The 26,121-nt window shown below is 38.3% G+C and overlaps 1 protein-coding gene across 2 annotated transcripts in view; it reads right to left on the reverse strand.

The window, feature by feature from the left end:
• Positions 1 to 8,749: 8,749 nt before the first annotated feature.
• Positions 8,750 to 26,121, reverse strand: part of LOC129738684 (uncharacterized) — a 52,528-nt gene continuing 35,156 nt past the window's right edge. The window contains exons 1-6 of one of the 2 annotated variants that reach the window (XM_055729947.1): positions 23,960 to 26,100; positions 23,645 to 23,875; positions 10,246 to 10,977; positions 10,104 to 10,182; positions 9,863 to 9,980; positions 8,750 to 9,783 (exon numbers count right to left, since the gene is read on the reverse strand). In XM_055729947.1, the coding sequence (XP_055585922.1) occupies positions 9,726 to 9,783; positions 9,863 to 9,980; positions 10,104 to 10,182; positions 10,246 to 10,977; positions 23,645 to 23,695 (1,038 nt within the window). In that variant the 5' untranslated portion in view covers positions 23,696 to 23,875; positions 23,960 to 26,100 and the 3' untranslated portion in view covers positions 8,750 to 9,725. Of the gene's footprint in view, positions 9,784 to 9,862; positions 9,981 to 10,103; positions 10,183 to 10,245; positions 10,978 to 23,644; positions 23,876 to 23,959; positions 26,101 to 26,121 lie in introns of those variants that run through there. The other variant, XM_055729940.1, reaches the window with a different exon arrangement.

Here is a 26,121-nt window from a genome sequence, read left to right on the forward strand (position 1 = left end):
ATGTACCTAGAGGTGGCGGTTTGTTTTTGTTTAACCGAAAGAAATGTACATAATAACGGTTGACGAATTACCTAGAAATCCGAGACAAAGTTTAGTTATTGTGGTTGGGAAGTACATATTGACAGATGCCTTGATTAAGATTTTTATTACTTTGATTTCCTCCAATTTTTAGATTAATGTAAGCATATATTTGTCTGAATACCTCGATAGTTGTTTTCAACACCAAACGTTTCCAGAAACTTCGGGACCTATTTTGGACCACTCTTGAAATAAACAAGATATATTTTCGAATTTTGTTACAGTTTCGACAGCAATTGTTTTATGCGCTTAGTTAACCTTTTTATGTATACTATCGTAGTTAAGTTTTGTTCACGTTAATTCTTCAAATTCGAGTCCTACTTTATTGAAGTCTGCTAATAAAGAGTTCCCCCATGTAAAACTTGGCCTACCTCTTTTCTTTTTCCTAGTTTTTAAATTGAAGGCAATACTTAGTGGATGATCTCTCTCTTCTTCTAATGTGACCATTGTAGCATATCCTTCCTACACTAACTCTCCTATTTATAGTTTTTGTAAAATTCCTGTTTCTATTTCTGGAGGAAAATCAACTACGACCTCTAAGTTAAGCTGTACAACGTTATTCGACGGTGTTTTACGCCATGACGCGATGCGCGACGAGTTGAAACTGAGGTGGCGACCCGCGACCAGTGTCACGACTCGGGAAGGGATGCCAGATGTTGATTCCCAAATAAACTCGCTAAATAATATAGTTTAAGCCATCTATTACAGTTTTCCCCTCTAAAAGTCTTCTTACGTTGAACTTGAGACCGCCCGGTTTGACACAGTTCTTGAAAATATTAATAAGAATAAAATTCTCGTAATCTGCCATTGAAAGTCTGCTCTTCTTGGTAAAAACTGCTACTTTTGTTCCATACAAAAGTGCAGGTTCAATAACAGAATTATTCATTAATTTACCTAAAGGGTGATACGGTCAAAATTTGGTCAATATCAACTTGACGTCAGTTAGAAAAATCCACGTAGATTTACATGCAACAACATGGGTTGAAGGGAATCGGCTATTTACGTGCGAAATAACGGCATATTTCAGGTAAATTTTCATGAGCATTCAATGCTGTTGTTTACTGTAGGTTTACATTATTTTGATCTTTTTTGTCAGGGAATATTTGACTTATTTAAAAGAATTTGATTTGTACGGAGGAAACGATTTATTTCACGTTTTTAACTCACAAGATGAACACTTGAACACTTTTAAGTAGGTATCAAAAAATTATAATTATCGATACATTTTCTTTAACTCGATTCTCCCAACGACGGAAACGAAGGCTGGGGCGATGATTTCACATTCAACTCCATCGCAGCATACACCATCGATTTCCTGTCAAGGAAAGTTGTTAGTTTGAAAATATGATATTGTTTAATGATATTTCTTACCTCTGTCTGTCTCAAATTAGCGCACAAGACCAGATTGAACAAGAAATTGATGAAGTTCGCCTGCGTTTGGAATCCAATAGGAACGAAAACAAAACAGAATTGGCAAACTGACGTTGACGCTGGATTTCGCAAGCGGTGACATGTAAAGTTCCTTTCAAAGCCTAAGATGCTATACTCTTCTTCATATTTTTTGTGGCGATGATGTGAAAACGTGCAATGTAAGATTACATTTTTCTTTCTGTGTATTTCTTTCAATTTTGCATTTAAAAAACCTGAACACCCCTCATTTTGAAGGTGTGTATGTGTAGAATGTTGATTTTGGAATTCACTCTTCAGTTGTCAAAATGCCGTCCAAGAAAGAAGAGCAGCGTATCAAAATTTTGCTCGCGCATCCGAGCTACTCGCACGCAAAGCTGGCAAAATCGCTAAAAGTTTCCAAATCAACCGTTACAAATGTAATAAAAGTGTTTGGGGAACGTTTGTCGACAGCCAGGAAGTCTGGATCGGGGAGAAATCGAAAACCGGAAGCCGCTGAGACGACAAAGAGAGTTGCCGGTAGTTTCAAGCGAAACCCTTACCTATCTCTCCGAGATGCCGCAAATAAGCTGGGTGTATCGTCTACAACCGTGAATCGAGCCAAAAAACGAGCCGGACTATCACTTACAAGAAGGTAGTGATTCCAAATCGCGATGATGAACAAAATACGACGGCCAAAGCGCGATCCCGGAGGCTGTACACGACGATGCTGACGAAGTTTGATTGCGTGGTAATGGACGACGAAACCCTCGTCAAAGCCGACTACAAGCAGCTTCCGGGACAGGAATTTTATACGGCGAAAAGAAGGAGAAATGTAGCGTTCGCGAAAAAATATCTGGTTTAGCAAGCCATCTGTACCTGTGGCTTGAAAAGCAGCATTTTCATAGCTTCCGGAACTGTCAACCAAGGAATTTATGTGAAAGAGTGTTTGAAGAAACGTCTGCTGCCTTTCCTGAAGAAACACGGTTGTTCCGTACTGTTTTGGCCGGATTTGGCATCTTGCCATTACGGTAAAAAGGCCATGGAGTGGTACGCCGCCAACAACGTGCAGGCGGTTCCCAAGGACAAGAACCCTCCCAACACGCCAGAGCTTCGCCAAATTGAAAAATACTGGGCTATTGTCAAGCGGAACCTAAAGAAGACCAAAAAATTGCTAAGGACGAGCAGTAGTTCAAGGCAAACTGGCTTTCTGCGGCGAAGAAGGTGGACAAGGTGGCTGAACAAAATCTGATGGCAGGGGTTAAGCGTAAGGCCCGGCAATTCGAATTTGGAAAAGCGGAAGCCTAACTGAATATTTTTCCTGAATTTTAAACTAATTAAACTTGAAAAAGATATTTAATTTGATTTTTTTAAATAAACGATTTCACCGATTTACACGCGTTTGCCCTTGACCAAATTTTGACCGTATCACCCTTTAAATTCCACGACGGTTTAAATGCTTTACAGAAATTGATTATAAATCTAGATACTTGCAGAGCGCTCCGACATCTGTCTCTATTCATCATTTTTCTATTTAATGTTGAAGTAATGCAAACTCCAAGATATTTTATTTTGTCACAAATTTCAAACTCTCTCTACCATTCAGCAAAATATGATTAGAAGTTTGTAATTTTGCAGTTGGGTGTCTAATAAGAACTTGACTTTTATTTCTGTTTATAATTAGACCTACTCCTCCCAATTTGCCCAGAATGTCTTCTAACTCACCCTGGTTTGGAGTAATTATGAGTAAATCATCTGCGAACGCCAATAATAGGGGAAGTTGAAGATGACCTAAACCAATCAATTATAAAATCTTTACCTGATCCTGTACTTGAAATAAAACATCCTGCATAACATAATTGAAAAGCAATGTTAAAAACCAATACCTCTTTTTACGCTGCTGGATAGCTGGTTCTCCCACAAAACTTGTGTCATCTCGCTCTTAACACAAGAAAGAACTCTATCGACGAATCGAGGTGGCACATCAAGATCTGATAGAACCTTCTGTAAACATTTCATATCAATTGTATCGAAAGCTTTTTAAATATCTAATGCCAAAACAAACAAATTTTTTCCTGCATTCCAATTTTCTTCCATTACTCTCCTAGCAATAAAAATATGATCACAAGTAGACCTACTGTTTGTGAAAGTTGCTTGATGTAAACCTACATCGCCTGCATAAATTCTTAATTTACTATCTAACCATCTCGCATAAATTTTGTAGACTACATTGTATAATGAGATTCTCCGAAAATCATTAGCAACTTTTGCCCCTGATTTTTTTCGGGATAGGAATTTGGACCGTTTGTTTCCAATCCGATGGAAGTTCATTCTGGATATAGGCTTCTTTTATAATTTCTGTAAGGATGTGGATGGTCTCATCATTTGCATACTTCAGAAACTCCATATAGACTTTGTCGGAACCTGGAGATTTTCTATTTGCTGAATTTTTAATGATTGACTTAAACTTAAGTTCTTCGCAGCTCGGAGGGTTAGGTACAGTCTAAAATCATGATCTCTACAAAATTCAACACCTGGTCCTTTAAATGACTGTAAAATGTCTTCCACGTTTTCAAACTTATTTTGGCATTTATTTTCTTTTTGGATTTTATGTATCCTTTCAAATAATTGTATGTTTTTTTAAATGCGAATGCTGGTAACAAAATCGTTAAGATTTAAAAACAATCAAGATTTCTCTTTCCTTATGTTTTTTTAATTGCCTCATAATATTCTTGTCTTCTGTTAACTAGCTTGTGTTTGTAGATCTGCATATCGGGATGTTCCTTTGTCCAGTTCATAGCTTTGTTCAAACGACTTAGAGCTTTCCTTCTTACTGGAGAACTTGGCGTTTTTGCTGTTTTAAGAGTACTGTGTGCCACCTTTTAAATTGTTTTAGCCAATGAATAATATTTGACATTTATGATATAATTCATTCCAGTGTTAGATAAATTGTCATTTATAGTTTATTATGGTATTTTTCTTGTACTTTTGGTATTTTCAGTAAGTCAAGGTTAATTTATTAATTTTTTTTATTCAGTCTGTTCATTTTTAAGCCCTTTTTTCAAAAGTATTCCAGCTATCAACAAGTTATGATCAGATTTAGTTGACGTCCAGAATCCCCTGAAGTACCTTACATAATAGTCTGTAAAAAAAATATTGGTTTCAAAATGTGATCTATTTGGCTGTGATTGTCAGGAACCCTCCACGTGTGCTTAGTATCCTTTCCTATAATTGAAGAGATGTTTTACAGGTTTGCGGCATGCAAAAACATTTTCAACAGTTCACCATTCGAATTACAGAATTCATGCCCTAAGACCTTATCAAAAACCTTTCATCTTCTGTAGATTTATCATTTAACCCTATCTGAGCATTGAAATCACCCAAAACTAATAATTTCCTTCTGTTATTTTTAGTTTTTTTCAAATAAATTTTATAGAAAGTTGCTCTGATTTTGATTGGGAGCGTGTACAATCACAACGAGAAGCAGATCATCTCCTACCTTTAACTTTGTCCACTGAATTCCTTGCTTGAATTCCTTCGATTGTATAATTTGTATGAAATCACTATCCTGTTTCCTCAAAACAACAGCTAATCCCCTTGATCGGTTTTGCCAGTTTTCCACTACTTTCCAATTATAATGAATAGTATTTGTTTCTTGGCCTAGTTTATTAACTTCTTGCACAAAAGTTAAGTTTATTTGTTAAGAAGTTAAGAAAGTCCTTGATCGTTAGCTCTGCGACACTAGTTGATTAATATTTTCTTCCAAAATCTAAGTGAAGTTGGTTTGTTTTTAGTACTGTACTTTTAGTACTTAGATTCAACCAACTTAAATCCTTTTAACCCTCTAAAATTCAGATTTTTTTCGCTGAAAAACTCACAGACGTTTTCTTTTATGATAACAAACAACTTTTGTTTTACCTTCTGATATTCCTTAACCGGTCGACAGCTTTCTCCAGACTGAGCCCGGCAACGAATAACTGAGACATTTCAACTTAGGTATACAAAAAATTACCTAGTTTAATTTTGCCGATTTGTTGTCGTTTTCTGCAAACCCCGATTTTGGACGGGATTTATATTTCATCATATCAACGTAATGAGGATCATATTTTACTCAAGAAGTCAAGCCTGAATGGTTGTCACTCTTAGACCTTAATGTCAATAGTGCTACCAAAATAGCCCAAAATAATATTAGGTGGTCCGTTCCTAGGTTTCTCATGTGTTTTTAGTTTTTTTAAGCTGTGGTTTTAGGGAACTGCTTGTCAAACAGCTGCTGTTAGTGTGGATAATTAAATTAACATGTTTTGACACATTCTGCGCAAAAAGTAAGTTAATATGGATGCGTGGCTTTCATATACAGAATCGTATACAGAAATACCACGATTTCAAATTTTAATTTTAATAAGGGAATGAAATAGTGTACACCATTCTATTCATATCGTCGTACAACGTCTTATCAGGTTCATGAACATTAACCAGCAAGTTTAATATCCTGGCTGTGGTGAGTTATTCAAAATATTTAAGTCCCTAAGAAATTAAGAAGGACCAATTTTCGACATGGTTCAAATTGCTCTTAAAACAAGTTTGTGTGGTTCTTCGAGCTTGCAAACAAGTTTTTAAGTGTTTTATCATAGCTATGAACATGTTTGTAGTAACTTGGATTCTCAGAAGCAGAAGGATAAATCGAATCTGCGTGAAACTTGTAATTTTTTATGATTTGCATTTAAGGTTTTATGGCAAACCAGACTGCGCAGACTAATGAAATTTCAGCTTTTCTTTTTTCTAATCGCCCTTTCGAATGACTATGAATATTTTTTTCATATTTGATTTAATTTCCACAAATTTTAACTAAAACAATCCATATCAGCAGTGGGGCAAAATGCACGCCAGACCATGTGTTTTACGTTCAAATTTAGAATGCTTGTTAACTTTTGAGAAAAACCGAATATCAAAGCGAAATGTCATTCTTTTTATTAGCTGACTCCTAAATTACAATAAAAAATGCATAATTATATCAATTTGCGTCCTTTTTCAAGTTTGAGCCTTATTTGCCGCGATATCAGCCAAAAAATTGAATTTCGTTGCCTTCTTGAAGGCGTTTTACATATAAGGTGTATTTCAAAAAGCGAAATTTTCGATACATTCAGCAATAACAAGTATGCTTGGTTTACAAAAATGCGATGAACATGTTACTATATATTTGATGTAACAATTTTTGACCACCCATCTGGTATGGTGCGTTCTGTCCACTACACGGAAAATAATAAAAAGGTAAAATTTACCGAGTTAGCAAAGGTGAACGCTCGTGAAAGCCAAAAAGGTAACTTCTACCTCTTCGAAGTGAAACTCACCTCACAGTGAGGTAAAATTTACCTGAATCGAGGTTTGAAAAAAGGTACAATTCACCGAGAAAAAAGGTGAATCCAAAAAAGGTAAATCTTACCTCGTAGCGAGGTAAAGTTCACCTGAATTGAGCTCGATAAAAAAGTATAATTCACCTAGAAAAAAAGGTAAATCCAAATAAGGTAAAACTTACCTCGTAGCGAGGGGTAATTGACCTGGATTGAGCCAAACAAAATGGTACAATTCTTCTAAAAAAAAGTAACTATTCGCCAAACCCGTTCATTGAGGTTAAGCTGTTTTGTCATTCTAGGAACAAGTTTTGCTTTGTGCCTAATATGTGAAAATCGGAATAGAATGGTAAGTGTTCTTAAATATCATTTAGTTGTGCTGGTTCTCGTCATAATACTATTGATTTTGTTTCAGATCAGCCCATAGAGCTTTGAGGTGTATTCCACGGCATCCTCCAGCCGGAAAAGCCGAACCTGACCGGATTAGTCGAACGGAGGAGGCCATGAATGTACGCAACGCAGGTGGATTCAGCGGCCATAGCGGCTCAGAAGAACGCGAAGCCGAATTACCAGTCCCTATTTATCTCCAATAAATATCATTTTTGAAAGAATTTTGTATTTTTTTAATTCTTATTGAAGAAAACAATCAAAACAACCAGCATTTACCTTTTAAATCAGTAAATGGGAAAACGGTATTATTTACTATTTTGCTAGGTGAATGCGAAAAAGGTAAAATTTACCTTTTTTCTAGGTAAATTGAAAAAAGGTAAAATTTACCTTTTTGCTAGGTGAATGAAAAAAAGATAAAATTTACCTCGAAAGAGGGGTGGAAAAAATTTACCTCGCAAAAAGGTAAATTTTACCTTTTTTTATTTTCCGTGTAGTTTCCGCGTTCTACCCCACGGTGTGTTCTCTAGCTGGTTGAATTTTTAACAAAACTATCATCAAAATGGAGTTTTTGATATTTTCTTTCCAGTCAGACGTAAAATAAATCCCTGAATCATCGTAAACGTTAAATTCGGTTCCTACATGACTTTTAGCGCTGTAAATAGCGTTAATGCTTAACTGGTGCGTTCTGTACAGTTTTCCCCTACTTACATCTTAGGACTACACTGTATAGGTGTAGGTAGGTAAATTGATTTACGAACGGACTTTGCATCATGAGATCGTTTCTTTAGAAGACATCATATTCAGAAGACTTATGGCAATAAGCAATAATATGAAGAGAGTGGCAAAAGTTTTTGAACAAAACGATAGAATGTAAAATTGAAATATTGACAATAATTATAATGCCAAAAGAGAGCATTCATTCACTCGGAAAGCCGATAGAAAATTTGTGTTGATGAGTAAAAAAGAAAATGTGGTGGAGTGTAGAGTTTTAGAAAAAGAATGAACTACGGGCAAGTGATTGAAAAAAAAAGAGTCAGTTAACAATTAATTAAACAAAAAATAATTTTGAGGAGTGATGGATCGTGTGAAATTTGTTCAGAAATAGGATAGAGAAAACGAGACCAAAAATGGTGGAAATTGCGGTCGGTCTCGACCATTACTGCATCAAGCTTGCTGATCGTTGATCAGCTGCCCGAAATTAAAAAAAAAATACGGACTCCCAGTTCCTTGTTGAGTTTCGCTTATCCTTGCCTACGTAAGGTATAAAGTAAGAGGTCTTTGATCAAAACAGATCATAAGTTCAGAAGAGCCATCAAATGGAGCAGCACACGATCAGCAGAAAAGACGACAAGCACCAGGAACGGAAATCTGTAGAGGCATTATCAGAAAAGGGGTAGGCTTAATAGCGGCATGTTATCCAAATAAACGGGAAAATTTTGCCTAACCTAACCTTTGAATCCTTAAATTTTATGCTATACATATGCTAATTTTTTGGCAAGAATTTACCATTTTGTGGTAATAAAGGATTTCTTTCGATAACAAAACAATTATTAGGTAAAAAAAATCTATTCCATGAAAATTTAAACTACATTTCTAGCTTTAAGTTTCATTTGAAAAATTGCGTTGAGCCAGACTAGGCTAGGCCAAAAAATTTTAACTTGTGTCGAACAAGCACTACATATTGCTTTCGAACCGATAGCAACGGAAGACAAATCATATTCGCTGTGTGAGAAAACAGAAGATTTACTTTGTTGACAAACTGAAATTTTGTGTGTTATTCTATCTCTTTAACTTTCTGTAAATCTGGTAACAGTTTATTATCGATCATTGGGGAATCTTTTGCCTAAACAGTCTTTCTAAATTTAATTAAGAAAAAGTTTTCAATATGGCTGTTTATTTCGTATTTTAACGTAATAAGCATATAAGACGGATTGAAATTTGACTTCAGGGAGCCTTAGTTTTTCTATTGATTGTTTCCGACCCAAAACACGGCGTCAATAAATAACTCGAGAAAAAATAAATATCCACTATTCAGTACAACAGAGCCGACGATTCGTGACGGATGTTACGCATGTGATATCCTCGACGAGAAGCGAAAAGAAAACTGCCACTGTTTTCCAGAGATGACAAAAAAAGATAATTGCGACGTTGAAGGATTCGTTTACAGACCACCAGACGCTGGTGATTAATGACCGGCAGCTCATTTGCCGCAACCATCCGCGGAGTCCTTCTCCATGGGCAACAACATTCGGTTCAACCCCGAGCGCGTGGGCGTTTCTAGCTTCGACTGGAAATGGTGCTTCATTTTCACAACCTTTCAGAACCGGGACCGAGAAACAGACAAGACGAGGGTTGCTTGTCGGTCGAAAAGGCCGTCCTTTTTTTATGAGTAAGTAGTATTTAGCTTATTTTAAGTTGGCTTGTTTGTTGAACTTCTTAAGAAAAATTTTGCTGAGTAACTCGTAAACTGCTAGGAGTATATTGAATGATAATTTGCTAACACATTTTTTTTCGGGAAATCTGTTATGAGGCGTATGTTTCCTTAAAGCGTCGTTGCACATGCTGATAGGCATTGTAGATTCTAAAAAAAAAATAGAAATTAGTTTTTTAATAATAAATTTAAAAGATTTAGAAATAAATTAAAGATTTTTGTTACTTACTTTGTCTTAGCGGTTTTGAAGGACTTTTTCCTATTCTTTGGTTTTTTGTCCATCGATTCCAAAGAGTTTGAGGAACTAGATGACGGCAGCTCAATTGGCTCAATATCGGTGCAGTTATCTAGAAATTAAAAAAAAAGAAAAACAAATTTGATCAAGCGAATTTTCAAGAGCAGCTTCCTTTAAATTTTTGATTTTGAATCTGTAATTTGCAATCAACCACAAAAACTTAACTAGAACTTACCAGGATGCACGAAAAATGCCATGGAATGTCGACCTCGCGATTTGAGTGCTTCTTCCTCCGGAATCACTACACGGTGTGGCTAGAAAAAAACGAAAGATAAAGCTGTTAGAGCCAATCATTTCCACGAAGAAATAGAACTTACCAAGGCAGCAATTTTTTCACAGGTCCAGGTGGCAAGAAGCTCACCGGCATTAATCAGGATCGCGCCAGGGAGATGGCCAACCCGCTTCCATTTGTCAGTTCCGGGCAGCTTAACCTCCAGGCCACCCTCCGAGTCCTGAGCCAGCAGGGTGAAGGTTCCATAATCACAGTGCGCCCCACAACGAGAATATTTGGCCACCCGTTCTTCCTCCTCCAGCTGTTCCCGTTCCTCGGCCATCTTTTTTCTATAGTCCTCCGGTATCGATAGGTCGATTTCATCCTTGGCGCAACGCTGCTGGCTGTACTTGCACGTTCCACGGAGCAGTTCATTTTTTCCGTCGTCTTCGATGAGTGGCGGATAGTACAGCAATCGGAATGTCGACTGGTTTTCACTTTCACCATCTAGAATGTGAGTATGCTTTTCGAGAAAGTATTTGTGCGGTTGATCCAGACCCACGGCCAAGGCTTGCAGGACTAGCGACGAAAGACGCTGAAAATCTCGCGCCAGATCGGAGATGTGTTCCCGGAACCCGGGAATTGGTTCCTCCGGTAGCGGCGCTTCCGGCTTCAGGGTACATATGTTGAACGTGTGGCGGAAGTCTTTTGTGACGCCATCGAAACGTTCCTGACCCGGTTTGATGTAGCCATGGTTGCCGTCCTTCCGCAGGTACATTTCCTTGGTGTCATCTGGCAGTTTGCAAAATTCATCCAAATGTGTATAGGCCAATTTGATCTGCAATAATAAATCGGAATTTAAACAAATTAGTGTTTGAAAAACAAATAAAATAATCTAGAAACGGCTTCTGCCTCCAAATTCTTAGTGCTAGAGAGAGAGTTCCATTTTAATGATCGGGTACTGTGGCATCCGGAGAATGCCTCTGAAGTTAGAGCCTGTATAAAGCATGATTGACAATCTATCAACCTATGTAACAATCGCTAGCACAATCGGTTCCTTCAGTAGATAACTATTGATGTAACATTTGTATGACAGTTTGGAATTGGACCTCGAATGCTCCGGGACTTAACATTGGCGATGCTGCATGTAGTTCCGGGATAAGGACTCAAATGAAGTGCAATTATAAACAACCTTTTTTCGGGATTAAAACCTAAAGAGTCTGTTCATCTCCGAGAATTCCGCACATCTGTCCATATCAATACCTACACACTAAGATTGTAATTTTCTCGATCGGGATAATGGCTCTCCGAACAACAGGGAAGTTGCTCAATTTTAACGAAATTCGAATGGAAATCTTCCTGAAAATTGTGACACCAGGGTGAAATTTCTACAGGTGCACCTGCACAGGTACTCGAACAATCTTCCTAAATTCGAGACAGTTATGACCTGTGAGGCTCGTCAGCTGTCGCGCGTTTCTTGTCATTTCCTTTCTTTCTATCCTTTTCTACCAGGTGAGAAATGTACACTACTGTCATGTTTGCTTTACATGTAGAGCAGTTCTTTAAGCGAAGCTAATAGTGGCGCTGAACAGTAGTGAACATGTACTCGGTGGAAAGAAACTTGTAGAAGTTGCCATGCCATAAAGACGTGCTGTGGCCATCGTCATAGCTCGATTAGGAAAACGGTCATGGTTCCAAAAAAAACGCGTCTGGATGATGGAAATCCAAAGCTGTATGGCCAATTAAAGGAAAAGGAAATGAAAAGCTGCGGGTTCTGCTCTACCAGCTGAATCCAACATCCGGCCGAAACTAAATTGAAAACAACATCGCCCCACCGACCACAAACAAAAAGCGCGTGAAAATGTTGTACTAAAAGCTGCTTATTATTCCAAACCCTATCGTGTAAAATGAATTTTTAAGAACGAACCGAAATTGTTAGAAAAATAAATTTGATTGAACATTATTCGCTTTAAAAAAAATCCAACCACGATCAATAATAACAGAAAACTCTAAAAAAAAATCGAGAGGGAATCGTTTCGAACGTACAGGACAATGTCTAAAACCGCTGCAAATCACAGGAGAAATCCGTTTAGATTCTACAGGTGAATTTGACGGTTGTTTTCCTGAGCTGTTTTTCTGTCCTGAAATTGTCCTGTAATTTCAGCTGTTGAAAATTCAGGACGAAATCGTCCCGACCACATAAGAGAAGATTAAGTGTGTAGATACTGGAGAAATCAGTTAGTCTAGTGATTGCTACAGTGGATGTTAAAAGCTTGTCTCTCATGTCTCATGCTGTATATAACCACTCACTTCAGAGACCTTTTTTTAGTTGGTAACCATCAGGTGGTGAATCTCGGTTTACGGATTGTATCCCAAAGCACAGCGAGCAACCGCGTCCCCCCAGTTTTCAACTCTGGGTCCATGGATACAACGAGAAGACTCGTGATCCTCTAACGACTTGAGAACTGACATTTCCTCGCAATGACTCGAGATTCCACATGAACCATGTGCATGATCTACACATACCTCTCCTCTGCCCGACTCAAGGCCCGATCTCTCCTCTAGCGGCGCGAGATCTGACCTCTCCTCGTAATGACGCCTTACACTTATACTCTTTCTCTTGTAGATTAAAGGCCTGATATCTCTTCTTGCGACTCGAGATCCGAACTCTTATCGTAAAGATTCGGGGTTGACCACACAAACCTTTCCTCCTGAAGACTCGAGGCCTGACCTCTCCGCTAACGACTCGAAGCCCGACCTCTTTACCCAGGATTCGAGGTTCGCCACCTTTAAGGCCGTCGTGTGCCAATCAAGAGCAGCTTTTCCTAGACTCGCGCATGTCACAGCACACGCGCGGGACTTAACGCAACTACTCAGATGATTCCCGACGAAGACGTCATTCTACACCACCTTGAATGGCTCACCCGGCGTCGAGAGCCACTCTACCCGTGAATATTCCTCGATCGCGAAATAGCCCTTTCCCAACGATTTCCACTGCGAAGATGGTATAGTCTTTTCCTCGCACTACCCAGATACTCCCCGAAGGTGTTGCATCCTACGTACGACAGCCCCCGTCGATGGGATCAGTCGACTCCGACCATTGTTGTATCCCTCTGGCTGACAACCTTAGGATTTTTGGCCCGCGACTTTTTCTGCCCATCGGGTGCCAGATCGAGAGCAGCTTGTCCTAAACTCGCGCCTGTCACGGAACACATTTGGGACATACAACTCGGATGTTTCCCGACATTGACGGCATCCTACACCGACTCGAGAGGCTTGCCCGGCACCGGAAGTGGGGTATCTACACACATTCGCGGCGTACCCATGACCTCGACTAGGCAAAAGTTGATGCATTATCTTTGTAGCTTCGATCAAGGGACAGGACGCACACTACTCAGATGCTCTCCGGCAATGGAGTCATCCTACACCGTTCGCGGACTGCCGTTGACTCCAGCTCCTCTGCAGGGCAGTCATGGTCCGGGTGAAGCCATCGCTGACCGCATGTCAAGTGTTGGAATCCATACACATTAGACTGCCCCAAATTTGTATGGGAAATTCAAAACCTGTGAAATGTTATGCGCTGCAGACTAAAATTGATCCTAGGCCTAGTACTAGATCTCATGCCAAATTTGGGCCAGATTGGATCACGGGAAGGGGTCGCTCAACGAGCCTGAAGTTTGTATGGGATTTTGAGACATTTTGTTCGGGAGAAACATGAAAAACTAGTTTTTCATCAATAACTTTGGTTCCCGTCGGCCGGTTTCTTTCAAAAACGGGTTTTCTTAAAGCCTAAATTATGATAAACATTTCATCTGAAGACTGCATATCGATAAAAGTTAAGACAAAAAAGTTATTAGGCTTCCAAAATGGGCTAACTTTTTTTACGGTGGTATTCATCACTGCTAATGAGGCGTCAATAAGTTCGACCGCCCCGACTCATTTACAGTGATGAATACCATCCTTAAAAAAGTTAGCCCATTTTGGATGCCTAATAACTTTTTTGTCTTAACTCTTATCGATATGCAGTCTTCGGATGAAATGTTTATCATAATTTAGGCTTTAAGAAAACCCGTTTTTGAAAGAAATCGGCCGACGGGAACCAAAGTTATTGATGAAAAACTGGTTTTTCATGTTTCTCCCACACAAAATGTTTCAAAATTCCATACAAACTTCAGGCTCGTTGAGCGACCCCTTCCCGTGATCCGATCTGACCCAAATTTGGCATGAGATCTTGTACTAGACCTAGGATCAATTTCAGCCTGCAGCGCATAACTTTTTCAAAAGTCGGGTCATTTGGGGCACTCTAATACACATCCTCTTCACCACAAGCTGGGTAATATGGCAAAGCCACATGTCCAAACCGGTAGTGGTACTTCATGCAGCATCCATGGCCAGTCACGAATTGCGTCACATGCAAGTCCACTTCACCGTGTCTTCTCCCGATCCAACTCTCGATGTGTGGGATGACGCTGGGTCCACCTTCCTCTCACTGAGCTGTCCCACAGCTGCTGCCAGTTGGACATCAAGTCCTCATTGGCGAGATCTGGTACGTTGGGCGTGACGTTGACGTGAGATGGTCCGGTATCCACTGATAACCCGAAGGTTACACTGTCTTCCCAGGGCCAGCTTTCAGGTCGCCGTTCCGTACCGCAAGATTGACGTGGTCACGCTTGACAGTAACCGCAATCCTACGAGTTCAACTCTCGATGGGAGAGGCTTATTCGTAGGAGCTCGTCCAAGGCCCGGGCCAAGTATTGACCCCTGTAGCACACCCGCCGAAACCTCTTGTGTTCGTAAGCCCTCACCGGTCATATACTGCAGTTGACGATTGTGAAAATAACTTTCCACAAGCCTATACAGATAGGCCGAGATCCTCATTTGGATGAGCAACGACGTAATCGCTGTCCAACTGACGCTGTTGAAGGCATTCTTCACGGTCAGAGTGACTACCGCGCAAAAGCGGAGCCCTTTCCTCTTCGTTAGCCTGATTCTGTCCGCTATCTCAGATAGCGGATGGCGTCTACGGTGCTGCGTCCTCTCCGGAAACCAAACTGTTTCTCTGGCTCTGAATCACCTTCTCTGGGACCTTACCCGCTGTACCCGATAAAAGCTTGCCCAATTTTGGCAGGGGGTCTAATTTCTGCCGCTTCCACGTATCAGAGGCCTATTCAGGATTAGGATGTGGCAGGTACCACCTGGGTTTTGAAGGTGGATCAACTGAAAGTCAACCAAACAGCACATGAAATATCGATGTGATACTGTTCATGACACTTTCAGGGCGTTCAATAAGTTCGAATACAAATTAAAAGAACGATATTTTAAAATAAACTGAAAAGATTTTTTTTTAACTCAAATGGAAATGTAATTAAATAATGGCCAATTACACCTTTTGTTTGGAAAAATTTTACCTTGAACCAATTATATGAGCTCCAGCGGATTGTCAAGTCCACCGTACTCGGCACGCTCCTCTATTGTTGAAATTTCGTTCCACATAAGAATGCTGACGATTTTTATATAGAGTCAAAATAGGTTTCCAGTATTTGTTTAATTTCGACAACATGTAAGATATAACTAACCAATTCAAGAGAGTTATATTTGAAGGGCAAGGCACTTTTTGTTTTGAGCCAAAATTTCCAGAAACCTGTATTATGTGTAAAATGGCCTATAAAAATAAACACTACAAGCTAAATTTGCAAAAAAAAAAATCTATTAATTACCAATGTAAACTTTCTATTAAGAAAGTTACACAAGCACATATATAATGGTTTTCGTCTATTTATGATAGTTGGAATAGTTCTATCCTCCATCACGTTGATAGGCTTTTTGATGAAAATCAGCTAACACGTAGCTACTGTTTCGACATTTCACACATAATACGAAAAAATGTATTTTATATGAGACAAGTTTAGGAATTCTGTACTTGTTTATTCTCGACAACATCAATGATTATGTGAATTGGACCAATGGAGACATATTTGGTGACCTGCAGGCTTGCCATTTCTCTAACGAGAATCACCGACGTGCACGGTTTTCGATTCTCGGTAGAGATTCTCTGAAACGCACCGCAGAGATTTTTAGCCGAACCTCTGTAGAGAATCTGTAAATAAACACGACAAAACAAACACACACTACAGTGACAAAAGTTTTTCACCACGGAGAGCGACAGCGACGGCAGCTGGCTTGGCGTGTTGCGTTTACCAACACATACGAAGCTGAACCACTCGCCCGAAACATTCATCGTTTGTTGATGCTATTCAGGGGTGCCAGGTGGTTTCGTCAAAAATCAGGACAACGCGAAGTAAAAAATCAGGATTTTTCAGGACACCTCTAGATTCATGAAAATAATAAAGATTTCTGCTAAGATTGCATAAATAAAGGCGCAATACAGGCGCTGTAAACGCCTTGATTTATGCAACAACAGTACGCAGCTTGTTTGCTGGCTATAGTTCATATCGAAAAACATTATTTAAATATCATCTGAACCGAAGATTACCATCTGTTAAATGGGTTTAGCTATTTTATTACCTATTTTTTCGATTTTCTCATAGTACAACTACAAATTCGACCATATTTAGGAAGTTTTTATGAAAATCAGGACAAATCAGGACATTTCAGGGACAAATTTTCAAAAATCAGGACAACTCGACAGTTTTTGAAAAATCAGGACGGTCTCTCGAAAATCAGGACAAATCCTGATAAATCAGGACACCTGGCACCTCTGATGCTATTATTATGCACACGTGTTTGTTTTTGTCTTTGCTTTTTCGTGGCTTGAACTAGTCGGTTCTGTGTTTTCACCGGGGTGCTCTACGATGACAAATTGTCGCACGCCGGAGCTATTGAAATTAGGTGTGTGTGACTTCGAAACCGGGGTGCGAATAATGTGTGGAGAGTAACACAAAATCTCGCCCGGGTGATTAGCAGCTATCGCACGGGGGTGTTTTATTCTCCGTTCTCCGTTTTTCTCGGTAGTGGATGGCATCTCTGGTGACCTGTAAACTATTTATTTTGATCAATAAAATGGGTTTTTCGTCTTTACCAGTTCTTTTGGTGTGAAAACAAAATAATATGATTTTTTTCATCAATACTTTTAGAAACGGATTATAAGTTGGTAAATAGAGCTATAGCTTTAACACAACTGGTAAGATTTAAGGTTGAGTATGAAAAGGTAAAAGTTTCACGGAGAGGTAAGATTTCATAATTTTTCAACAATTTCATTTATTGTCAATTGCATGAATTTTTAGACTATTGAGAGAATCTGATTTGACAGGTAACAATTCCGCACTCACTAACACCATCACATTCTTTATATAAACTATCATGTGCTAAAAGTTGAAAAGGGACTATATGAAAAAAGGACCAACATCAGAGTCCATGAACTGCAGTTACTTCAAATTATTTCTACCAAAAAATCAACTTTCATACGCACCGTTGCCGTCCTTAACAAACTGCGCAGATTGTACCTATTTAGACCCCCGTGCAAATAATTTGCGCGCAGTAAAATCTGCTCACAGACCTATACATAGACAATGACACATATCGATAATTTTTACATCTTTGGATAAAATTGAATTAAAAACAATTGCGACTGGTGTGTCAGTAAAAGTTGTCAGTGAATCCATAATTTTTTTTTCAGTAATTCGAAAAACGCCCGAATAATGCATGATTTATTTGTTCCACTGACATTCTTGTACCCGAATGTACAGAATGCTGTTTTCTGTTCGTTTCTTTTCATTTGTTGATCGGTCAATTTTCGTCATTAAACTCCTTGGTTTACATTTCATAATAATTTTCGCCAAAACAATAACAATTATGCTGTTTGGAAATGTGATTCGAAAATCAGAAGCGAGCAACGGCTGATTTGAAAAACTGACACGGGTTGTCTATGTGTGCGTCAGTGCGAAAATATTTTTGCGTGGAAATTATTTGCACAGGAGTCTAAATAGGTGCAATTTCCGCAATATTAAATAAATTAATTTTGGACGGCCACTCAGGGACAGGTAACTACACGAATGCGGAATACCTGTCGAAGATTCATAACACTGGAAATGTTATGAATTTTTGAAAAGGCTGTTAAAAAACGAACACTAAATGAAAACCAATTCTTCGACACCAGGAATAGTTTGTCTGATGATAGCACAAAATTGCTCTAACAAAAAGTTAGATGTACATATATGCTACGGCTTTACCACACCATTTGGTTAAAAAGTGTGTTGTGTTCGGAATATTGTGACCCTGGGATGCTGTCGGATATCGTAGAAATAAGACATCGTGTCTTGTGAACGTCTATAACTAGAAAGAACGTTTATTTTGTATGCATTCAAAATCAAAGTGGTGCGCTTATATTTAACATAATCAAAATCACATTATCGAACTGGCAACACTTTAAAGTACAAAGTAAACAATTGAAAGGGCTCACATGCCACCAAAAAAAGCATTGTAAAACTACTAAATCCGTGGTTTAAATCTGGGGGAGGAAGACTGAAATTTTCTGCATCGTTTTCTGCATCGTTTTTTTACTATTCGGCAAAAGCCAGCAATTGTTGAAAAGATTTGTAATCGTTCAAATTTTAACTTTAGATGATTAGTTTCGTGTTGCGAGTCATGTAGCTCAGTTGTTTGGGTGCTTAATTTAGATAAATTTTTAGAACAAAAATTAATCAAACCATTTTTATTGATCAGCTTCAAACTTTGACGAAATTTGAGCGACTTAATACGCCATATCATGCAAGAATTTTCCAGAGCAAAACAAAACCTAATTAAATCATTGTTTTATGCAGTGCTTTTCAGCATCAAACAAGTTATATTAAAAATCACTAAATAAGAAAGTAAAATTTTGAACCTCCGCACTGGTCGGTAGATTGATGAGAGAAATTAGACGTTTGAAAGATTTTTTTCTTTTTTTATTCAGTCTTCCTCCCTCAGGTTTAAATGAACAGCAGGAAACCACATTTTTGCGTCAAATATGTTTTGTTGTTTATAATACCTTACGCATAGCTATTTTACCTTGTGCTCAATTTGGCTGCGCATAGTAAATTCGACTGCGTTTTAGTAAAATTGTCAATGAAATGATGCGTTGTTTTACTTCGTGCCTAGTAAAATTGATGTTTCATGATGAAACTAGAATGTGTTATGATAAAGATTAGGAGGAGCAAGGAGCTTGATTTGAATAGTAAAATTACTATGTATGTTTGTTTATTTCCATGCATGCATTATTACATAATTAAAAACATTAAAATTCACACTTCCGACACACGTCCGTCAATGTTAGTGTGTTCTCCCGATAATCTGGAAAGATTTTCGAAGTTAATCAACTTGAAAGCAGCTCAAAATTTGTTTGTTTACTCACGGGTTTGATGATTAATGATCCTTAATTAGTATAAACAACAAGAATGTTTACCATAGTAAAATTATCAAACGCACTGATGTTTTTGAGTCAAATATGTTTTGTTCTCAAAAGTACCATGTGCGTAGTATTTTGTTGATATGAATTGGTGCCACTATGTCTTAATTACTATGCGGACGCTAGTTGTAATAGAAATTATGATGAAATAATCATGACCATAGTATATTCGACAACAAACATTGAGATTTATCGAAAATTACCAGGTACAGTAATTTCTATAATGTTTTATGCGCACTTTTACAAAATCGATGTTATACTTTTCGTGGTTGAAAATACTATAGCGCTGAAATGGTAAAATTATCATGACAACGTCTTTGGGATAATCACTCGATTTTTTTCCGTGTGGTGCTCAGTTCAAGATGCTCAAAATTGATGAAATTCATTAAAGTGTACTCGAACTTTTTGAACACCCTGTAGAACAAAATTCTATTCTAATTTTGGCTAAAAGCCTCCTACCGTCGACATTGCGCGGCAACAATTCGAGCATAAAAATTTGACTTAATAGCATGTTCTTCATCCTGTCCAGTCCATTCGAGTTGTCTGAACTGATCGATATTTGTCAAATGTCTGGTTAAATTTTCCAGCCGGGCTACAATATTGATCGAAGCGCCTCTGGTATCGACATTGCTCGTTAATTTTTCGAGCAGTCAAAAATCGAAATCGAGTGTCCAGTCAGTGTGGTCAGTGGTTATACTTGTTAGACTTGTGGTTTTGACTTGCTGCCAATTGAGCAAGATTTCACATCTTTAGGTACATGTACCATAACTGTGTTTACAACGATTTTTTTTTTTTTTTTTTTTTTTTTTTTTTGTATGAGAAGATCCACTGCGACCAACTTTTTGTGATCTATTGTGGAATAACCCAATTTATTATTTGTCTGATTACGCAATACTGTCATCATTGATAGAGATGCCAGTTGTAGTCGGAATCGAGACATTATTCCAGTTTGGGATGGTATTTCTTATGAATCCCACCACCTTACTGGCTTTCATCTTCCAAATATCATCGGGCGTCAAGATTCGCTTACCAAGAACTTTCAGTCGATGTGTCATAAGATATCCACAGTCACACATTAAGTGCTCTGCAGTTTCTACTTCAGTTTGACAAAACCGGCACATCTCATTACTGAGTTTGCCTATTTTATGTAAGTGGTAGTTGCATGGACAGTGCCCTGTAAAAAGGTCTGTAATTGTTTTAAGATCTCTTTTCGATAGACTTAGAAGTTCACAAGTTTTCTTAGAATCGGGCTTTATGAATTTTTTAGATTGTCTAGCACCGATGGCTACAAGCCATTTGAATTTGATCTTTGAGTTCTCCCATTTTTTTAATTCACTTGTAAGAGCACAAGTAGATACTCCACAAAAAGGTTCAGGGCCAATCATGCGCCTTTCAGATCCTTTCCTAGCGAGTTCATCTGCTTTCTCATTGCCTTCTATACCACAGTGGCCTGGAACCCAGTATAGGTTCACTTGATTTTGGATTGATAATTGATTCAAAGCATTAATACAATCCCACACCAGCTTTGAATTGCACATTGGGGCTTTCAGAGCCCGTATTGCTGCTTGACTGTCTGAAAATATGCAGATATTAGCGTGTCTATACATTCTCTTTAAACATATTTCCACACAATAATATATCGCATAGACTTCTGTATGAAAAACTGTGGGCCAGCCTCCCATTGGGATCGAGATGTTTACCCCTGGACCATATATTCCGGCACCAGCATTATTATTCATTTTTGAGCCATCAGTGAAGAAATTTATCGATCCTATCCTAGTTGTAGGGCCACCCTCTGCCCATATGGATCGATCCGTAGCGATAACTTTGAAGCTTGTATAAAAATTTGGTTTAGTAATCATCCAGTCTTGAACGGATGTAACCAATGCATTCATGTTGAACCTGTTTAGAATTTTTAGGTGCCCTTTAAGCTCCCAATTTTGTAATAAATCAGTTCGTTTCAATTTTAAAGCTGCTTTTTCCGCCTCCAACTGCACGTACTCAGGTAGAGGCAAGAGATTTAAGATTGCGTCCAGCGCAGACGATGGAGTTGACTTTGATGCTCCAGTTATTGAAAGGCATGCTACTCTTTGTAATTTGCATAGTTTCTTCCGTGTTGTTTCCTGTAATGTTTTGGGCCACCAGACAAGAGCTGCATAGGATAATCTGGGTCTCGATATTGCTGTATAGATCCATGAGATCATATTCGGCTTTAGTCCCCATGATTTTCCAAAAGTCTTGCTGCATACCCAGAACGTTGATAGAGATTTAGAAATTGCGTATTCTAAGTGCGCGTTCCAGTTCAGCTTTTGGTCAAGAATAACGCCAAGAAATTTAACTTGAGTTCCTAGTGCTATGGGTTGATTATTCAAGGTTAATTCCTTTATATCAACTTTTCTTCTTGTTGTGAATGGAATTATTGTAGTTTTTGAGGGATTTATGTTAAGTCCTTCTTTTTTGCACCATTTTAGACAGTAATTTAAGGCATTTTGCATCCTATTACTAACAGTGCAGTCGAATTTACCTCGTACTATGACTACTATGTCATCTGCAAAGCCGAGCACTTCGAAGCCCAATTCAGTCAAGTTATTCAGGAGATCATCTACTACCAGTGTCCACAACAGAGGCGATAGTACTCCTCCTTGAGGGCAGCCCTTTGTTGTTTTCACTGTCAGTGATGTATCTCCTAGCTTGGCTGTAATTTTTCGATTGCTCAGCATTGCCTGAATCCATTTTATTACAATTTCGTCGAAACCACGGGATATCATCGCCGTTTTGATAGAATTATGTGAAGCGTTGTCGAAAGCTCCTTCAATATCAAGGAAGGCTGCTAGAGCAATTTCTTTCACTTCAATAGATGTTTCAACTTTCGCAACTAGTTTGTGCAAAGCTGTTATGGTTGATTTATTTGCTTGATATGCAAATTGTTGTTCATTTAAGGGTTTCTTTTTGATATATGTTGCTTTTATGTGAAAATCCACAAGTTTTTCCATAATTTTAAGAAGAATGGAGGTCAAACTTATTGGTCTGTATGATTTAGGAATATTATTATTACGTTTTCCAGCTTTTGGTATAAAAACAGCTCTTACTTTTTGCCAACATGTCGGAATATGTGCTAGCATAAAACTTGCTCGAAAAAGTCTGGTTAGGATCGGGACCAAATCCTTGCTCACCTTTTGTATGAACACTGGAAATATTCCATCCACTCCAGGAGACTTGAACGGTGCAAAAGAATCTATGGCCCATTTAACATTCGAATTTGTAAATATTGTGTTTGCTAATTCTTGAACTTCATCACTTTGATTCATTAAGTTTTCTGATTCCATATTATAGTCTACTTCTTCGTCTATACTAACAACTTCTGAATCTGGGAAGTGACTCTCCATCATCAGAGTTAAAGTTTCTGCAGATGAAGAAGTAAATGTTCCATCTTCTTTTATTAATTGACCCAGCCCATTAGAGTGATCTCTAGAAAGTGCTTTGTGTAGTCTTGAAACTACCGAAACACCTTCTATTTTTTCACACGTCAATCGCCAGTGCCTTCTCTTTGCCTTTCGAATTTCTGTATTATATTCTGTCAAAACCTTTTTGTATTGGTCCCAATTTTGAGTAGCTTTGGCTTTGTTGAAGAGCTTTCTTGAATTTTTTCTAAGAATTTCCAATTTTTTATTCCACCACACGGTCGAGCTATTTGTTGACCTTTGTTTTAGTGGACAACAATCTTCATATGTTTGTATGATATTATTATTTAAATTTGAAGAGGCACATTCAAGATCTTTTATTGTAATTAGTTCTTGATGCTGATCAAAGGAATTATAAATTTCAGATATTTTTGATACATAACTATTCCAATCGGTTTTTTTCGGATCCCGAAATGTTTCTAGTTTAAATTCGCCAGGTTCGTAGTTAAAAATTATATGTTTGTGATCGGATAGTGAAATTTCCTTAGATACATGCCAGTTTTTAATTTTTTTAGAGAGTACTCGGCTGCAAATTGTTAAGTCAAGTACTTCTTGTCTTATTTTGGTTTCAAAAGTCGGAGTATTACCTATGTTACACACATCTAAATCATTTTTTAAGATATAGTCAATCAGGCACTCACCCCTCTTGTTGATGTCCTTACTCCCCCATAAAGTATGATGCGCGTTTGCATCACAACCTATCAGGAATTGTTTATTGTTGGTTTTGCAATATGTAACGAATGCTGCGATTTCCGACGGGGGAATCTCCTCATCATTTCCGGGAAAGTAAGCTGAAGCCAGTATGATTTCAGTTTTTCCCCTAGTTGTTGGGATTTCCATTTGAATCGCAACTAGATCTCTGTTGATAAATTCTGTAATTGGTGTAAATTTTATTTTATTATTAATTAAAATTGCTGCTCTAGGTGAAGAATGATTGTTATTGTAAATTAACTTACAGTTTCGGTTTTGAAGTCCCATTATTTTATAGTGGTATGCCCATGGTTCTTGAACGAGGGCCACGTCTAGTTGGTCATGTATGAACCTCCGACAAAGGACAGCACTGGCTCCTTTTGCATGGTGAAGGTTCACTTGGATAAGTTTGATATTATTGGTCATTGAAATTAGATTCGTCTTGTTGGGGCACTCTATCTTCCCGCATGTTTGTCTGACGTACCAATACTCTCTTAGGATAATTTTTTTCGGCGCAATTCGTTTTGTTAGAACCATTGCTCACGTTCATTGATGATTGATTCTGATGATTATTGTTTCCAGAAATATTTTCCATTTCTTGATCTTTAAATTGGATTAGAGGTTGGAGATTGGCACTTACATGTGAGTCAGACCCTACTTTATCGTACTCTGCAACGTCCATGCTTTGTACTGAACTAGTTGATACATAACTGCATGTTTGCCCAGCTTCCAAGTCTTCCGTTCCAGAGCCTATTTTAGATTGCTCTGAGTTTGCTTGGTTAGAATTATACATTTGTGAGTTGGCTTTCCTTATAGGAATTACACTGTATTTATAATTTATGTTGAAATTGGTTTCAATAAGTTTTTTCTTGGAACCAGCATCCATTGTAAAGATGATTTCAACGATACACAACACTTTGAACTCCAAGAACAAATCAGTTTAGAAAAATGGATTGAATTTTAAGGAACACCTTCATTGCAAAATGTTTATATTAAGCTTAAACCAATACCTAAGAAGAGCTATGAATGAAAAGGTTGCTTGCGTCATCAAAACTGTCTGCAGCTTTGTTTCAAAAGTGGTTGCGTTTCATGATGATGTTACAATTCTTCTTGCAAAAATTTTCAAAACTCCTTAAACCTCACAGCTTAAAAATGCACCTGGAACTCGCACTCGTGATACCTTCGTTATCATCTCTTATCTTCCAAACGGCCACTAATGAATGGATTTTCGATGGATTATTTCAGATTTGCTTCCTTCATTTGGAAGAGAAAACAAACCGGTCAAACGTCTGTTCGTTTTGCGTCTTCAATATTTTTTTTTTTTTGCTTTTTGATCACACCGTTTTCCGGGGACCTGAACTGTTTTATCTGTTGAACAATTTTGCAACAACCGGCTGACGTCAACCAAATTTCAAACAAAAAACATGTTTTCAGCCTAGCAAGAAATCCAAGCCTTACAGTTAGCGTCGGTTTCGTGCCAGTTTTTTTGTTTGTATGCTTTGTTTTGCAGAACCCGAGATCCAGCGATCTGTATCGGATTCCTCCCGAACGTGTAACAATGCTAAAATATATACGGCAGCTACCTGTCAGCACAACGCGTTCTGAGTATATTAGCCGCGATAAATGTATGTATGCTTTCCCGGTTTCAGAAGCAGAAGAAAACGACTCAGTATAACGACTCAATTATCACGTGTACCCAGGCCGCGATGATGTCCCGGTCACGATTTGCAGAAAATGATTAATGTCAATATTATTCCTGGGTTGCGAGTTTGTCTCACCCACACAAAACCACAAAACAGACGTCAAACAGCTATAAATTTGATATATTTGTCCAAGTTCAGCGGTCCTGCCGTTGGGAGAGTTAGACTGCATCCCGAAATCACCAGGAAACCGACATAAAAACTTGTATAGGAGACCAAAACAATAAAAGAATAAAAAATAGCAAACATCAGCTGGATTCGCGTTTTATTTTCAACGAAACTTTAGCCACAGATTAGCTCTGGAGCGGAGGGTTTGGGTGGATTATTTTTATCAAAACCCAAGCCGATTGTGCCGCTATCTGATCCGGATGGCGAGGGTTGGTTTGCATGTCCGGCTCCAATTTACTAAGCACCTGCAAATTGTCGTTATGGTTTTTTTCGCAATAGAAACCGACTCAAACCGTCCCACAAAACTGAATTCGTTTGTCGTCAATGAAGATCTTAACGAAGTCCGGAGGCTCGAAGGGGACGACTGGAGGGAATTTATACTGCACTTGTGCCCTTGTAGCTTGTTTAAATTTACGGCATCCACTTGCACTGAACAAAATCTGGCTATAAGGTTTATTGGGAATTCTAGTGTTTTCGCACTAAAAGAAAATCCAATACTTTTTACCATTACACGAATGATTGATTTTATATTTTTTCCAATGAATTCTAAAGCGAGCCAA

The sequence above is a fragment of the Uranotaenia lowii genome, chromosome 1 (genome assembly GCF_029784155.1).
Source record: "Uranotaenia lowii strain MFRU-FL chromosome 1, ASM2978415v1, whole genome shotgun sequence".
NCBI lineage: Eukaryota > Metazoa > Arthropoda > Insecta > Diptera > Culicidae > Uranotaenia > Uranotaenia lowii.